Below are 18,904 nucleotides of genomic sequence, written 5' to 3' on the forward strand. Positions count from 1 at the left end.
TTAATTGATGTGAGATTAAACAGACATTAATATAACAGACTTTTTGAGAGAACCAAGTGCCAAGGAGAGATGTTAGATCATGCACCCTGGAGTTAAAACTGTAATCCCAAGAACCTCAGCTGAAGCTACAGAAGTATACTATTATCAAACAATGTATTTTAAATCAAAGAGGAAACATGGGGTTTATGGAAGAGGTAATTCTTTAAATGGAAAAATCGAAAATCTGCTAAAATCTGTGGTAAGAGTGAAAACTCTCCTGTACTGCCACCTGCTTTAAAGATGTGACAAATAAATGGATGCATGCATACGTGTCTATTAATTTCTATATTCTGTGTTATTAACTACATATCATAGCAAAGATAAGATGTAATTATTGCCATTCCTCTTGCTCAGTTGGTACCTATGCTCTGTTCAGGAGATGCCAGATGGAACACTATTTTGGACGCTGGGCAGTCTAGATATTCAGTAACAGCTAAATGAGTTCCATGAATCATAGAAGAAAAGGTTTTAAAAATATCAGACAGCTGCATAAGTAATATTAGATTACTATTTCTATCACAATAAAACAGCATATTAATTTAATAGGTCAAGAGGTCAATCTCCAGTTAGGACTGAGAACTAATCAGGATGATTAGAAAGCAAAGAGTGGCCTCTCACCATGTCTATTTTCATGGTGGCTCTAAGACTCTCAGATATGTTCTCTAGCAGGCTTAGACTAAGATCAGCTTTTTGATATAAAGAAACAGACCTTGAGATTGTCAGGTTTTATATTGTATATATCATTCAAAGAGCCAAAAATGATAGTACAGCAGTCCTTTTAGATTTCAACAGGGGGAGGACAAAGCTAGAATATTACTGACCAACAGTTTGTAAGAAACTAATGCAAATATTTTAGAGATTCCAACCAAGTGTGCAAAGAGGGAAAAAATTAAATCCAGATCCTTACAGAGCAGAATGGGCCAGCCCCATTTCCCAAAACATGATTCTGCAAATAATTTAGCTTAAGAAAAAGAAGTTTCAAACAATGTCTGTTTCTTTCCATCAGCAAATACTTTGCCTATGGATTATCTTCTTCTAACTTAAATGATAAACAGCTGTCTTTCCCAATACCACTGATGTTTTAAAGAGGTGTGTAATATATAGTAGATACACAGCATTTTGTGTTTTCAGAACACTGAAATCACTCACTGTTGCTCAGAACAACTCTGTAAATAAATAAATAGACACAAATAGAGTAATACCTTTACTCTTCTTAAATTAAGCATGGGAAGGGAGGGATCACCAAGTTTCCTCTTGCCCTGGGACAAATACACTACATGCACTTACTACTCTTCCTTTTAAAACAATTAGCCATTTGGAATCTCTGCTGTCTCTAATGGTTTTCTGCCTCACCTCAGCTGGAATTCATGCCAAGAATCTTACATGCTAAAAAAGGGCCGAGTAATCCTGCTGTAATTCTCAAAAGCTGCATGCCACAAACAACAACTGACTATATTACAGCTTTAGAAGGATCCAGGATACTAAATTCCCATGTGGTTTTGCTCATGTTCTGCAGCTACCCCAACAGAGAGCTCTGTAATAGATCATCTACACTGCCATTTGTGACCGTATAGGGAAGCACTTCTACTTGTATTCGGTTCAGCATACTGATTTTTCTTTTCCTAATGGAATTTAATTTTTTTTTTATCCTGTGTATGGAATCTACCAATCACCAATCAGTTCACAAGCTTTAATGAAGTGGAAAATCAAACTGCTTTTAATTTATTTCTTTTTTCCCCATTATAAACATGTATTTTCTGGAACAGTTAAAAATACCTTTTATATTGTGTCCCAACACATATGAAAAATTTTCAACAGAATCACAAAGCACCAGTTCTCATTAAGCCACAAAACACTTAGAAAATGCTATCCTTAAATCTGCACTGAGCTTTTTAATAAAAGTAGAAATCAATTTCATACTGGTAAATTCAGCTTTCATATAAAAACTCACTAAGAACATGGGTAGGCCTACATAATTAAACATTTATCATTTGCGAGATTAGTGAAATTCTCAAGTGTTAGTTTGTCCAACTAACACAAAGTTATGGGATCTTCATTAGTATACTGCTTAGACAATCAATATTTTTTGGCAACAACTATTATCAATATAAATGAGTTACTTTTTTCATGTCACCCAGTGTTAGATAGAAGTATTTTACTAAAACTAAACAGAGCCCTCTCAGCAGTGCTATAAAACTGCAATTTCCAGGTAGTTTAGGACTGCACTTTTTTTTAATCACTTTGACAAAAAACGAGAGTCACCAAAAAAAAAAAGTGAACAAAAAATGGTATTAGTTTTGTGTCCACAGATTTTTAAATGGGCACATTTCAATTATAATTTGGAAATACTGTCAGGCTTGCAAAAAATAGCTCTGGAAACATGACCTAGCAAAGAACTGTACTCACTGTCCTTTGCAGTATCTTTTTACTTCAGGGTTGATTTTACTTCAACACAATGAGAAGCAATGTTTTTGTGGGGCTTAAAAAACTTTAAAAAATATTTAAATATAGGATTAATAATTTTATTGATTATTTTATTATAAATATTATAAATTATTTTCTTTATTAATAATTAATATTAATTATATAGAAAAATTATTATAGTGCAATGAGTTCATAATCATAATCAATTTATTTGGCATATAACTATGAATTGCATACCACTTATTAGGATGTTGCCAGGTCTTTATCTTTCTTCATGTAAAATTTTATGGAGGAAATGCAGCAGCACTGACAGCAAAACACGGGTTAATATCATGAGACATTGTAGCAATGGTCCATACCTTTCCTCTGGTCACAAAGGTCTCAGTTTATCTAGATAAATTGTTTTTCATAATTTCTGTTAAAATGCCACAGACAAGTTAGTAAACCACCAGATGGAACAGAACTAAGTTAAACTTCACAGCTATTTATTCTCTTTTAGGGAAAGAAGAGCATCAAAGCATTCAGTAATGTTTTCTTCTCTGCTTAAACATTTTGTTTTCCCTTTTAAGCTGCCGTAAGACTCTGGCTTTAGGCAAGAAGAAGAAGAAGAAACAGTAGCGGCTGTGGCTGTGGAACTGTGGAACTTCTAGGCATATGACATTTGCAAATTACTATTACTATAGCTCAGAACAACCAGAACTAACTACATTCAGACAGCTTACAAATGCCATCACAGAAAAAAAGCTACTGAAGAGGAGGATATTTCAGGAGATTGCATGAGGGCTCTCAGGGAAAAGGTAAAGGTACCCTTATAAGATCTATTATTGCTTATGGCCAGTGGTCATCAAACCTAAACTCTGTTACTATTTGCAAAATAGTAACATGACACACAGGAATTTCAGTAAAACTCAGCCGGGCTGTCATAACTTTTGAGCTCTCCAGGAAAACCCCTCTCATACCTCCTGTCAGTTCATCAAGGAAGCTTGACTTTGTGCAAAGTATTCGACAACAAAAAAAATAAAACTCCTACGGCAAAAAACTCAAACCATAATTTCTCCATAAACCTGACTTTCATCATTACACTTTTAAATACTGTGAAATCTTCAGGAACTTTATATCTATGGGTACACAATAGGAGTGGGTTTTTATCAAAATGGTTTGGCTGGACCAACAGCACCTGGGATCAGCCTCCCCTAGCCTGTGCCAGCCTTCAGTGCTGTTGCTCATTGTGTTCCATTATTGTACTGGTTCAATTGCAACAGTTCATTTGCTGCAACATCATGCTAATCAATCACGGGGCAGAAGCTTGTTTTTGTGACAAGAGAACCAAGCCCTTTCTCCAAGCACTTGCAGCCTCACACAGTCAATCCTGCCAGAGGAGAGATTCCTTCTTCCTTGACTGAAGAATATCAGTGAGAACTCTAGAGGACCCTGCACGGTCCTGTGTTGCAGTGTGATGCCCCTCAGGTGTGCCAACCTTTCCCCTCCCTCTAAGAGCTGTCCATCAATCTTAACATTCCAGCAAGGGCATCGTGTGTTTGGCAGAAGTTCAAAAGATGCCCCTCAGGTCTGGGCTCATTGGCCTGTCCAAGTGTCTGTATCCCTTGAGCCTTCCCCTCCTCACACCTGGTTGGTGCCTCACCTGTCCCTTCCCCTCCCCCTGTCCCCAGGGCTTAAAAGGACACGAGACCATGCAGCCTGGGGTTCTATTGGGAGCTGTTACCACATTCAGAGGTCTACCATGCTGAAATAAAACTCTGGATTAAGACTCTACAATAGAATCCGCTCCTTTTTCTCTTCACCGTTGCCTGAACCTTTTCCACCAGAGGTAAACTGAGTTCCTACTTTGCTTGGATTTGTTGCGAGTGCCCAGCTGCAGCATCCAGCTGGCCAAAGGTATCTCTGGGGTAAAACGCCACAGCTGCTGCCTTTGGTCCAGCAGCGAGGGTCAGACGCGGCTGGCACATCCCACCCGGAAACATCGGGATTAATATTCTATAGTCTTGGAGTGCAACATAAATAAAAGGACAGAGACAGGGAAGAGGTAGACTTGCACATGCAAAAGGCAAAGGGATCAAGGGCAGCAACAATAAATAAGCAACTGCAAGGGAGGTAAAAGAAAAGGCTAATGAAAGCTGAGAACACACAGTGCATTTAGTGAAGCTCTAAGTAGGACAGAAGAGAATGAACTGCAGGCACAGAAAACAAAGAAGCAGAAAAGCCTACTCAGAGGCAAACTATAAAACCCAATGAACATCTGCTGATTGAGCCTCCAGGCTCTAAATACAACTATTATGAGCAGGAGAAAAAGGATGCTAACAATTTATCTTAAAATATATAAATCAGAAGACCTCCTGGTCTAGAAATCCTGTGTCATGGTCACCTTTTTCGACAATCTATTTTCTCAATCTATTTTCACTAGATCACATTGTCTCTTTAAGCAATGCCACAAAATCCACATTAAAGCTACAACACTGTCATTCTTTAAAAAAGTAAGCCCGAACCAATTCAGCCTCAGTAAAATCCTCTAAAAATCTTTGTTTTGCTAAAAAAACTGTTTCAAGTATAATTTCATAACCATGCTCCAGCAAGATACATTCCTCTTTGCAACGCCAAGCCAAGCAACTGCAATTGAAATACTAGTTTGATTAATAAGATTTTTGATAAATCATGGTAACACAGTGAAATTAATAAATTGAAATGTAAGTTCTTATACATTACAATGACAGAATTGCATCAATAATGGTGCACAGCTTATTTCAGCTCCTTAAATGAAATGCATTATAAGGGACAAAGCATCACTGTCATGGCAATGGTACTGCATTTTACTGGATTTCAAATCTAACACAAAGCTTACTCTATCAGTTGTTCTATTTATATTTTCTGTACAAAAGATGGGGTTTTACACTTGGTCTAAATAAATAATAATCACTAAATCTTAGCAGCATGGTTCTTTAACTATTCCAGGATAAGTCAGATAGATGATGTAAGGCTACCAACTGTTCACAATTCCCATTCAGACAAATAAATAGCCAGCTTTAGACAGAGCCCAGTTTGATGGGGGAAAAATCTAGAAAACACCAAAAAAACTGAGCTATAACTGGACAGTGAATTACTTCATTGACTTCAAAAGACCACATAAATCCATCATTTTCACTTCTCAGTTAAATCTCTGCTGTTAGATATAAAAAATGAATGCTGACTCAGTTGTCAGAATGATGCCCTGAAACCCTTTGAAGTCATGAATCAGCAATGGCAAAAGTTCACAAGAAACTCACGTAACTTTTTAAGTTTGAGGTGTATTTCCTCTTGACATCTCTTTATTTCTCCCTCCCCCTTTCTCAATGGATGCTGATTCCTGTCCTCAGCTTTTCCTATACTGTAGAGTGCTTCCATCCTGTGCCTTTGCTTCCATCCTGTGCCTTTGCTTCCATCCTTGGCACATGACTGTGCCAAGCACCAGCGTTCACAAGACCATGATAGAACAGTGGTGCTAAGAAAAAGTCCTTTCATGGGAAAGGGAATAATTTTTAACTTTGTTTTGATCCATTGGGAAGTGTGTTTATACATTGTGAATGAGCCAGACTGTGTGGGGATTTTAATCACTGTAGAATTTCCTGCTTTTCAGAAATGGTGTCCTATTAGTGCCTGACAGTAACACACAGATATACCAGATAAATCTGTCATCCTCAGGGATTTGGTATAATGCAGTCCTAAACATCCAGGACATCCATATCCACATCAGGAATTATTCACATTCTTTTTAGACTGAATTTACTATGAATGTGTCTTTGAAATCTAAGTTTAACTTCAAAGCTGATTTAAGTGAATAAAGTGAGCTGGATGCTGGATTAACAGAAAACTCATTATCACTAGAAACTCCCACATTACTGTATTTAAAAAACAAAATCTAAATTTAAACTTCCCTACTGTGATTTATTTCTGTAGTACTACTCTTTCAGATCCTTATGAAGGCAGCATTATACGAGACAGAACATACATAATGTCAACATCTGGTAAGAACTAAAACTGCAAAATTCTTCCTTTGTTCTCTTGGAAGGAAAACAACTTCCATGAAAAGCCACTGTAATTTGCTCTAAAAATTAACAGCAAAGGCACAAAGACAAACAGTGGAAAGGTTTTCCCCTTCTAGTTTTTCCTCTTTTTATCACTGTAGGTCATCCTTTGTAGCACTTTGCCTTTTTTTCTTTAAATCAGAACAATTAGAAACTCTACTAAATTCTAATCATACCATTCAACAGAATGAAATGAAATGTTTAAATAAACTGACAATTTCTGAAGCTTACTAATTCCTTTTAAGGAATTATTCATGCTAGGATACTGTCCTCTCTTGCCACTCCAAGACAGAAAAGTTTCTGACAGAATTAATTCAATAAATGTTCTGCAAGTGAATATTTTGTTTATTCACAGAAAAGTTCCCTTGGTGTTTCTAATTTTTTTTTTCTTTTTGATTCCAATATATACTGTGCTCCTATCATTTTCAAAGGCACAACAGTTCATGAACTTACAGAAATATTATTTGACCACTTTCATTTCGCAAGATAGTGGAGTTTATGATCCAGAGAGGAGAGAGGTGGTCAAAAATCAAGATCACTATAGCTATGACCTCTCCTTGGAAAAGTCCTGTGTGATAAGGTTCTGAAGGGAAATAGGTCTGTGGAGGCTGGTGGACATCAAACTGAATGTGAGCCAGCAACATGCTCTTGCTGCAAAGAAGATGGATGGATTCTGGGCTGGATTAGGCAAAGTATTGACAGCAGATCAAGAGATGTGAGACTTCTGTTGTTCTCAGCTCTGATGAAGCCACAGGTGGAGTGCTGGATGCAGTTCTGGGCTCCCCAGCACAAAACAGACATGGACATACTGTCAGGAAAGGGACACCAAGATGATGGATGGACTCCAGCACCTCTCCTATGGGGAAAGGCTGAGAAAGCTGGGACTGTTCACTCTGGAGAAGAAAAGGCTCAGGGGAACTCACCAATGTACATAAACTCCTGCAGGGATGCTGCAAGGAGGATGGATCCAGGCTCTTTCCAGGGGTGCCCAGTGACAGCACAAGAGGTAATGGGCACACACAAACATGGCAGGTTCCCTCTGAACACTTTTCCCTGTGAAGGTGACCACAGGGTTACCCTGTGAGGGTAACTCAGGGGGGTGGTTGAGTCTCCATCCTTGGAGATATCCAAAAGCTTTTCACAGTCTTGGACACTCAGCTAGCTCCGAGTTGATCCCACCTGAGTAGGGGCTTAGATCAGGTGATCACCAGAGGTCCCTCAATGATTCTGTAATTCCCTATAAAGGGAAATGACATCTTCTTACTGAAGAATATGATTATGTAACATTCTGAATGAGATATGACACTTGCCTATAACTCATTGGCATCAATCATTGTATTTAAAAGTGCTTAAATATGCTATAAAAAGAGATTCAGCCTAACACACAATACAGAAATATAGGAAGTTAAAAGAAATTCTCACAGGAAAGGAGAAAATCTACCTTCATGAAAAGCAATTAACACATTTATTTCATAATATTCCAGAATGGGTAGGTATTGAAATTCAACCACACTGAGTTTCACAAAGAAAGATAATTATGGGTATTCATAGGTATTCAACCCTGCAGAATGTGAGACAGAATCTGTAAGTTTTAAAAAGCACAGAAAAAAAGTTCTGCATTTTGCAGATCTCTCTCACCAAGTAACTAAATTAATACAGATTTCCATGCAATTTTGAATTCACAGCTATGAATCAATACATTTTTTCCTACTTTGCTCCACAGGGAAGATATCCATTAGTGCAAGAGGAGAAATAAAGATATTCTGTCCATTCTTTAATCCTACATCTCATAAGACAGAAAAGTATAATTGGAAATACTGTTAGCAATTTTTGTTCTTCACATATAGCCTATTTGCTTCAGGCAGACAAAAAATTTTCTCTCAAAGATTTTCTTTGCTTATGTATTTCACAAAATTAACTGCCTTCCACCAGGTGAGTTATACCTGGCAGACCACGGACCTGTGCTATACCAAGCATCAAGAGAGAATAATCTCTTCCTATAGGAGTGAGTCACAACACACAAAAAGAAAGAACCAGCTGATGAACAGGTCAACCATCATGAGTTCTTTAAATAAAAAGATCCAAGTACACTGGGAAATCAGTTTAAATTAAAAACAAAACAAAACAAAACCCAAAAACACCTAAGTCAGTAAATTAGACAGGAGCAGCATCAGTAGCTTGGAAAAATTAGGTTGTACAATGCTGTGCAAAAAAAAAAAAAAGAAAAAAAAAGAGAAAAAATAGATTAAGAGATTGAAAAGGAACTTATTAAGATAAAATATTTTATATGCAATGTAAAAAGGAAAAAAAAGTCAAATATGTAAAACAGCAAAGGACAGTTCTCAGTACACCATTCTGAAGGGGGTACCTGGTCTTTTCTGCAGATGACAAATAGCCACTTTGGTTTCTGTACATGGCTGCAAATTCCATCTCAAGCACATGAATCCAGCAAAGGAAGGTTCAGCTGACATGCCTCTTGAGGAGGGGCAGTCCCAAGTACAGTTAACAGCCAGCTAGATTCTACTACCTCCTACCTGGCAACAGCTTAACAGTAAACAAACTGTGCAATTTAGATAGGATGCAAAGTTCAAAAGATTATCAAACTAGAGGCATTCAGGCCCCTGAAGGATAGGAAGGAAACCAGCACAGTTTGGGATAGGATTATCACAGCCTGTTGTAGATGAAGGCCAGATAAACATGCCTTTGCAAGCAAGTGATACTTTTGGATTACAGTCTGCAAAGGGAGGACTTTTCAAGATAGGCACCTGTGCTGCTTTGTGGGGACACCAGCTTCAGCCAAACCTCTGTGGACACAGTTCAGAAGGACAGCTGAGTTGTCACTGGAATAGTTTTGGATTTTCCACATAGCATAGTCACGAATTTGTATTTCTCTGTCACCACAATCATGAATCACAGTTCTGTGCTGACAATTATAATTCCATCACGGCAATCAAACAATTTACTTTTTTTGGCAATGTTTCAAAAAGTTGTTTTGACAGATCAGAAGCCAGAGGTGCTGTTGTGAACCTATCAAACCCTGAAATAGCCTCACATTTTAAAATGCATAAATGGCCTGTTTTTAAAACAGTACCTTATTTCATTTATCAGTAGATGGCCATAATCCTGATGTAAATTTCTGTTTTGGGATATCTACATTTTAGTGATACTACATTTTAGTGATATCCCAATAATCTGCAATAAAATCCAGCAATCACCTTCTGAAGCATTTCAAAAATTCTGCAAAGGTTACAGCGGGTAATTTATAAAACTTAGCATGCAACCAATAATATTACAAACAGCCATAAGGGGTATAGACAAGCATACTGAAAAAATACTTATTTTCTTTACGTTTGGGAGGGTTGAAAAGATTTCTGTCAATATTTTGATTTTAATGACAAATTTCCATATACCATTAGAACAGAATGAGAACATGAAAGCCAATTTCCAGAGTCTTAATGAATATTTCTATTCGTTAGAGATAGTTAAAATCTAAATCTACAGAAAATATACATCATTCATACAGACAGTTAATTTATATGGGAAATTCTTACTTGGGACTGCCTAAAGCAGTTTGCCACCAGTGTCAAAAAGCCTTCTTTACCAGCATGAGATCCCCACACCAAACCTCCATCCCTCAGAATCTTTGAACTCAAAGACCATCACAGAGTACATAAATTGGTATATTATTACTACATGTAATAATATGAACAGATAATAATTGTAATAACATGTAATAATTGGACTACAGAAGAGTCCAATTAAACTTTTCCATGCTACCTGAGAAGCAGAAATTCTAATCACACGTAAAACCTGCAGCTAGAAGTACCACGCAATGTCATGAAGAGAGTAAAACCTAAACATAAGGAAAATACCCAGAAGTGACATGAACACATTTCCTTTTCAACTGTACATCAACTACTCAGAGCCCCAAAAGAGGAATGTAATGACACCCAATGTAGGTGACTGAACCAATGACACAGCCTCTCTTCATGCCCTCTCTTCCCACATACACAGCACAGAAACTTCCACCTTTGCAAACCTTAACCTTGCAATCTATGGATTCTTCTTTCAGGATCTCAGATGTGTCCCTTTACAAACTACAAATCCAGAGACTGCAGAGGAATACATAAAAATACTTTCTGAAAGAAGAATCTTATAACTGTTCCCGCACAGAACCATGTTCTGGTATGTCCAAGTCTGATCAAAGGTAATAACACTTTTTTCTTTTCCGAGTCAGAAGAGGAAGAGGGAAAAGATTACAATCCCTATCTCCAAAAATCTTCCAGGAATGAACTCTGGCTTTTTTACCTATGAATAAAAACATCAAGTCTCTAAAAGCAATTAGACAATCCATACATTTTTAATGGTACTTTCACAATATATATTTATACTAACAGATTTTACAGCATATAAGGCATTTATCGAACATGTTTTTTTTAAGGAGCAAGGGATATTAAAATAAATTATCAGGCAGATAAGTTACATAATCTTTGTATTTTTTTCATTAGGAGGCTGCAGAAGAGCATTATCCGTGCTGACAGTGTCTGGGCATTTTGACTAATCTTTTTATAGTGCTTCAACTTAATAATAGCCAAGCCTGGAACACACTCTGTGCCTGATAAGCAGCTCAAACAAATCCAGGAAAAAGCATTTTCTTTGAAGTCACACTAGTTTTTAACACTGGAAATACCATGCACGCTGTAAATTTCATATATTGATCCTGCCAGAGCACCTTCAGCTTGACTATGGACCCTGTCTAAAGGTTGCATTCAGACTGATAGTCACTGTCCAGGAGCATGCCCATTCAAGTTTACCACTGAAGCATTTCTTTAAGTTATTATAGATACATCAATGCAACAGAGACACACTGGAAGTCTTTAAAATCTGTGATTGTATTTCACATCTAAGGTCTCCACACCCTCATGAAAACAGCATGGGAAAATGTCAGGTTTGTAAGGTTGATAAGTTCTTCACAAAGCCCATGTGAACTAGGAAAGAGGAGAGAGCTCACCCAAAGATCTGCAAACTTCACCTCAGCATCTCTGAAGCACTAAAGCTGGGAACACTCTTGTAAGGTGTTGCTACCTCCAGATGGAAGTTTTAACCAGCTCTCCACTAGAAATATTTAAAAAAGTTTCTCCTTAAGGTACTTTGATTTAAGCATAATGGGTTGCGGTGCTCACTTTTCTAATAGTTTAGTGGTTCACACTGTTCGCCTTTTTGGTTTGCCTACTGTTAGGAAAAAAATCAGTTATGCAACTTTATCAAGGTTAAAATAACTCTAAAATATGCCATGTTTGCTGTTTGATAACCACATTCCACTCAGTTCTATTGTAAGGCTGCAATATTTTAAAGGATTAATAATCTATCAATTTCCCAAAACATCCTCTGACTGGGGAAAATACACCACATCTGTTAGCAAGGCACAGTATACCCTTCTGTGTTACAACCTGCACACCTTTGGCACTGACAGCCAAGGCTATAGCCTGTAGCAGAGATGGAATTGCAGTAGAATATGGAGTTTACTCACTTATGAGAGGTACTGGAAATACCCTGGCACATCTGTTGCATGACCAGAGACCATTCAGGAAGCAGATCAAGTATTAGGGTGATATTTGCTCACAGATTTTCTTGGAAGACTACCAAGCTCAGGAAGATAAAACAAGTGTTTGGGATTTAATCCTACCCTGGAACACACAAAAAACCTCTTCCCCATTCCATCAGTGCTCTTTCCCCACACCTAGGTATGGTGACAGCACAAGCTGGCACTTGTTCTACAGGAACAGAGGCACACATGGGAAAGTACCTCAGGGTGGGGATGGTCCCTTCTGAACTCTTCCTCTGCCAGGGAGGCTTTGAGTGATGTCCTGCTCCTCTGCTGATTACCCATCTCACCCAACAGCTCCCTCACACTCACTGGATTTGTGTACACAACTTCAAGCCATGCAGCCCCTCTTATTTCTGCAATTCTCCTTCTGCAATGTTCTTCATCAGATACTAGTTTATAAGTACAGCAGCAGTGGAACACAAATCTGAGAAGGAAGTGCAACATTGTCCTACTGTAAAATTACTAAAAAGTCAGAATTTAAGCCTTTCAGACTTGGTCCTTTCTTCACACGTAAGATTTTGGTGAAATCCTTTGTATGAACTCATTCTTCTGCTTCCTACAAACACCAGCTTTGAAGCCAATTCTTCCTTCTCCTCCCCTAAATTTTAAACACCTTGTTGTTGAAACAAACTAAAAAGTTAGTAATTTTTTCAAGACAAACAACCCATCTGTTTATTCCAGTCAATATTGAAGGATTAAAGAATATGAAGCTGTAGCTAATGCTGTCACATAGAACATCTGTATCCTAAACACTTGACCTCCAAACATCAAGAAGCAGGAGGTATAACGTGTGCACCTAAAGCAGCATGCTATCTCCTGATTTTGTCATGCAGAAAATAATAAAATAAACTTTTCAGATGTTATACACCATCAACTCATGCAGCAAGTGCTAAAAGAACACAATAAACAGTAATATAATACAAATCAGCTGCAATGCTGAACGTATTGCTTTACTATAATACCAGCCCTTACATCATTACAAAATCTCTTAGGCACAGTCTTACTAACAGCAAATTCACAAGGCTCACTTAATGAAAATTATACCAAAGAACATAGCTTGGCTTTTAATTCAAGGATAAAATTTATCTCTTTAGTATGCAATTGAGAAAAATATCATTAAGCTCAGCACTTTACATCTCCTTCATATGCCTGCAGTAATAATTTTAACTGTCCCAACATTAGGCACAGGCATAACTGCTGGTCACATTCAGTCCAACAGGTGTACCAGGTCAGACAACAGCTCTCTATTTCAGCACACCATCTCCACAGTGAATGGCCAGGGGAGCAGGTAACATCAGTGTTAGTACGTAAGGGATAATTCCTCAGAATATGGGGGTTTAAAGCCAGGTAGTGCCTTTGAATTTGGAAGAAAATACAGGTTAGACAATCTAGCTCTTTCTAGATGAACACCTCTTTCTGCAGAATAGATAATTGAACAGGTACAAAGCATTTAAATTCTGATACAAAGTTTCATTTTTAATGATGTATAAAACCGTCTGCAATTACAGGCACCCCACTGTTAACTTGCACATGTTTTCAGTAAAATTCATTATGTTGGCTGTAAAAATATGCCTTGTGTTTACAACAAAGGCTTTCAGAATTGTATAAGTAAGAAGTTGAAGGGATCCAATGAGAGCTTTCATAATTTGGGTATTAAGTTATGCATAAAAATCACATCCTTCCTTGATTCAAGCCTTAAAGGCAATCTGCAAATTGTTTTAGAAGGCCCATTTCAGAATAGTAGAACAGAGCTTTTTTGACTACTGCTACCTATTTACAAACATACCACAGGCTACTGTAGATCCTCACAGAATACACAACAGTGTTGCCTCTCTTACTGTATCTTTTATTTATATATATATATATATATATATATATATACACCTCAAAGAAACCCCTAACAAAACAAGCCACCAAGCCTAACACCACCTTGCTATGTAAGAACAAGGTTTCTTCTAACTCTCTAGGCAGGTACAACATGACAAATCCACCATGCAAACAGCAAACTGGAAATCTTTCTTTCTTTGGACTTGAAACTTGAAGGCAAAGAAGAGCAGAAGAAATGGGGGTAACATGAACTGATAAGTTTCAGTAAAAAAACAGCTTGAACTCTGGAGCTAGCGAACCACAGAGCATAAGTTTTGTGGAGGTCTGAATGGCTTATAACAGAAATCAGATTTTTTTTTTGTCTGCTTTCTGCATGACCTTTGGATGGGGCAGGTGAGTACATAAAGACTATCAAGATCCCTGTTTACCCAGACAGGAGTTTAGGAATAGCAAACATCAACTATACACAAGTTCCTGCAATCACACTGTGTCTTGGACAAGAAACATATCCTTTAATTCTTGCCAAAGAAAGATGTAAATTTCAGCTAGAAAGTTCTAATACAGATGGAATGAATTGCAATACACTTATTTTCTATTTTGTCTAATGTATCCAGTCAAGAATGCATTTATTATATCTTCAGGGCTTTGTAGTTTTCCTGTTTATTTTAATAACAGCAGTTTCATGCCTAGAGCTCCGTGTACTGAGATAAAGAGATCAAAGAGATCAAGGCACCTACACGAAAACCCACTGTGCATCATGTGAATCATAGTGCTTCTTGGTCTGTTATAATATTTGCCATTCAGGTATGTACAGCAGTAGCAGCCCACTGTAATATCAGCATATGAGCTGTCTGTAGAGACAGAGGTGCAGGTAAACACAAACTAAGACACCAGCCATTTATTCAAATTCCTCTTGTAGCCATTTTCTCATCATTTAATTGAACACAAGGCTACTGTCCTTCATTGACTGAAAATAAACATGGTGTATAGAAGATAGAGCCAGAAAGGAAGAAGAAGAGCACAACAAAGATGGGGAAAATACAGATACATAAACCATAGGTACAACCTTTACCAGGACGTTTTACCTTCCATTACAGCCAGTACCAGTCACCAAGAGGGAAAGGTCTAATAGAAGCATAGATATTACAGAGAGCTGTTTGAGAAATTAATAGTTAGGGGTTCGCAGCTGCCTACTACATCTCAGACTACTTATGCATCTTCTTCCCTAGAGAGGTGGACTATGATGTTTCTGTGAGGCTTTCATGTTTCACTGAAAACTCAGTGTTTTACCCAAGATCACTGCTGAAGCTGACCCAGCCCTTCTTAGTGACTAGCTAAGGCTCAAACTGCAAAGATGAAGATGAGCAGCAAGCAAATGATGATAAGCAGCTGGGGAAAGTTAGGGTTTTATGATCTTCTCTGCTATGCCTGCAGTCAAAAAGGGGCCTATTTCTAACCCACCTGTAGCACCGAGTACAAATGTGGACTAAAGACTAAAGAAAGCTTGTTGGGAAAAAAAACCCCACCTAAACAATGACAATGTTGCATGGTCACAGACTCCTTTCAATATCTCCCATGTTAAAATGTCAGAAAGAGAAGGTATTTCTCACAACAAAAGTCTTACTCAGTGCATGAAGGAAACATGAATAAGTAATTTCAAGGAAGCAATGTAAATACTACCTGCTCCAAATATTGACTCCAGTATCAATTCTTTGAGACACTCCATGATCTATGTTATCTTGCAAAGTCTTGAAAATTAAATGTTGAGGGCATAGAAAGCAGTAATCACCATCAATACAACCACAGCCAGAAACTCTGACCAAAAGTAACCTAGGCTTATATGCTGAATTTATGAACCCCACTTACGCTGAAATGCCAATACAGAATTTCTAAGCAATACTTTGAAAAAAGTTACACAGAAATAATGAAATTTAACAATTTTTACTTTAAGAAGAAATATGTATGACATTTCTTTTGTCAGAATCTCCCAGTCACAAACCTACTGTCCTCTAGTATGGCAGGGTACAGCACTTGCTTAACTCTCACGTATTTACTGTGCTTCCTTCTACATTGTTGTCTCCCTCACTAGCTTACTGATTTATTCCACTTACATCATTATTCCATTCTATACCTCAGTGTCTCCTTTCTCTATACAATTAACTCCAGAAACTGTTAACTTTCTTATTCTGCCAACCATTTCCCATGCTTAAAAAACCAAGCTTATAAAGGATATGTCACAGTAAATGGTGTATAAAAAAATGGGCAAAAGGAACAGAGAAGCACTTCAGTTAAACTGGGACAAGACAGACTGCAGATTCAATTTCCTACAAAATGACCTTAATCAAATGATTGTGATTTCATAGCATAACTAAATTAGCAGTTCTCAGTAAAGCCCATAAGGATTACAAATCTAAGACATTCCACTAACTGACAGAGTATGCCATTCTAAAGTATTTATTAAGAATTTGCATAACATCTGATATGGCTTTAATTTCAAATTTATTGAAAATACACACAATCATGTTACACTAAAACATACCCACAATTATAAGAAATAACAGTTTGACTATGGTTTCCAGTGAAAAAGGAGAAAGTTTCTCATGACCTGTTTTCTTTTAGGCAAGGAAGGAAAGTAACCTAATTCATCTAACCTAAACAAACAGTATCACCTTGGCTAAACACAAGTAAAACAACTTCTGCCAATGTTGTTGTCTTACCAATAAATTTTTGTCATTTTCTACTCACCCCACTTCCCCCCTAAATTAATCACCATCTGTTTAATCTCAACTGAGATCTCCATATTTCACGTACTGCAAAGATGAATGTTGGGTATAAACACAGCTCTCAGAGGGAAGGCAATCACTGCTGCAGGGTAACAGGAAAAATGTCTCTACGTGGTTGCAATCGTTAGCCTTTCACCACTCATTCAGAGCAAAGCAGCAAAAAAGTTCAGGTCATTTCCTGACTGGCACAGTAAGTTATAGCAAGATATACATTCTATTAATTTTTAATTGCATTGCTTGAGGACTGAAAGCCCGAATGGGGAATGTTTCTTTTTAAAGCGTAAAGAAGGGCACTGAAACTGCTTACCTCACTCAGCTCTGCAGGGGACTCATTTCCATATTTCATAGCAACTCCAGAATTCATGATTAGACTTCTCAGGGCTTGACGATTTCTGCAGATTGTAATGCTTCAAAGCTTTGAAGCAACTGATTCAATACTTTCTTCTCCAAAATTTTTCTCTCTTATACATTTTGCTCTAGACAGCCATTTTTACTCCACATTGAGAGTTTAAGTTAATGATGCAAGATCTTCTAGAAGAGCCAAACTGGTTTTGACTTCACAGCCTGTCCATTGCTTAGAGAGGCTTGTTAATAATGTGAAGAGCTCAGAGAATGCAGGGAATGAAGTGCTTACCAGGATCCCAGGGCTATCTTAGTCCATCTACAAGGCATGCTTCATCTCTGCTGTCTGCTTTATGCTGCTCTTTTCCACAACTCTGTTAAAGGGCATCTCTCAATGCCGCTGAACAGACTCAGAAAAATTTGATGAGCTTCACACAAGTTCACAGAGAAATTAGAGTGCTGCTATAGTCCTCAGTATTTGGGGAGGCAGAAAGGAAAAGAGAAGAAAGCTCCCTTCCCGGGAGAAACCAATGCTGCACTTCACGCTAAAGTTTCCCCTGCCAGTGAGCCTGGAGTTTAAGTGGTTTATGATCAAACACAGCTGTCTTGCTGCTGGCTAAAGGGTGCATGGAAGGGGCGGTGCCAAAAGGAGAGCGCAAGTAGGAGGGAAGGAGGGTGGGAGAGAGAGCGAGAGCTACAGAGAGTTCATTTTGGAACTACAGGCATCTCTCCAGCTTTCTGCATACTAATTACTGTACAGAAAACTATAAAGCTAAGTAACAGGAAACGCCACCCAGATAACAATAAATTGGATTCCTATTTCCCTATTCCTGTGTGTAATTAAGTAAGGAAAAATGGGGGGCTGTAGGGGGTGGGGGGTTGTAATGATTTCAAAAGGTCAAAGTAAGCGTGAAAGCACCATTAGAATGCTGCAGATTTGTTATGTTATTATTAACATAACATACTGACATTTTACAAAGAGTTCAGGAGATGGTACTAGAAAAAGGGGAGAAAAATGCATTTGCTTTCAACATTCTGCTAAAAATAGAGGAAAAATCCTTAGTAAACTGGATTTGTGGACATGGTGTACCCCTTACAAGAAACGACAACTCCTTTCCCCCTTTCCTGTGTTCCCTAAAACACAGCCCCACACATTTTTTGATTGGATTCTGATTTGCTTGAGTCAGATGTAGGAAACACAATCCTCTGCAGCTGAAATTTATCTGGCCATCTTAATACAATATATTATTGAAGTGCCAAATTAGTTCAGGAAAAAACCCCAAATATAAGAGTCAGGAATAAATGCTATACAAGCTGTGCCTCTATCCTTGCACTCTGGCAAAAACATTTTCATGGGAAACAATGTACACCAAGAGCAACATTTCGAAAATAATCCTATGAGTTTTTCTTTCTCCTCTGTTAGCCACAGATTAGTATCAGCATGCAGACATAGGGATAATTCACCCCAATTCACTACAAGAAGCACATTAAGATCTAGAATCCAGAAAAGCACACCTATATTGCTCCATGGTGCTACAGACTTGTCACACATCCTGGGTCCCTGTCCTTCCTCCATGCCCAGCACCAGGACCTGTAACATTCCTGTGGCTCATAGGGTAACAGGAATGCCACAATGTTTTACGTTCGTCCTTCAGGTCTCCGGTTGCTTTAGCAGAGTCTGTATTTTGGGGTTTCCTGTTCTCTTTTCATGCCCACATTGCATCACCTCCATTCTCCATTGTTTTCCCCATCGAGTGCAACCTCCCCGTCCCACCTTCACATTCAGGTCTGCCTCTGTGTTCAGT

The 18,904-nt window shown here is 38.0% G+C and overlaps 1 protein-coding gene across 1 annotated transcript in view; it reads right to left on the reverse strand.

Annotated features, from left to right (window-relative positions):
- MCC (MCC regulator of WNT signaling pathway) overlaps positions 1-17,607 on the reverse strand; it is a 138,710-nt gene extending 121,103 nt beyond the window's left edge. The window contains exon 1 of the mRNA XM_036402863.2: positions 17,065-17,607. Within this exon, the coding sequence (XP_036258756.1) occupies positions 17,065-17,121 (57 nt within the window). The 5' untranslated portion in view covers positions 17,122-17,607. The remainder of the gene's footprint in view (positions 1-17,064) is intronic.
- Between the last annotated feature and the right edge of the window lie 1,297 nt (positions 17,608-18,904).

The sequence above is a fragment of the Molothrus ater genome (assembly GCF_012460135.2).
Source record: "Molothrus ater isolate BHLD 08-10-18 breed brown headed cowbird chromosome Z unlocalized genomic scaffold, BPBGC_Mater_1.1 matZ_random_MA35, whole genome shotgun sequence".
Classification (NCBI taxonomy): Eukaryota; Metazoa; Chordata; class Aves; order Passeriformes; family Icteridae; genus Molothrus; species Molothrus ater.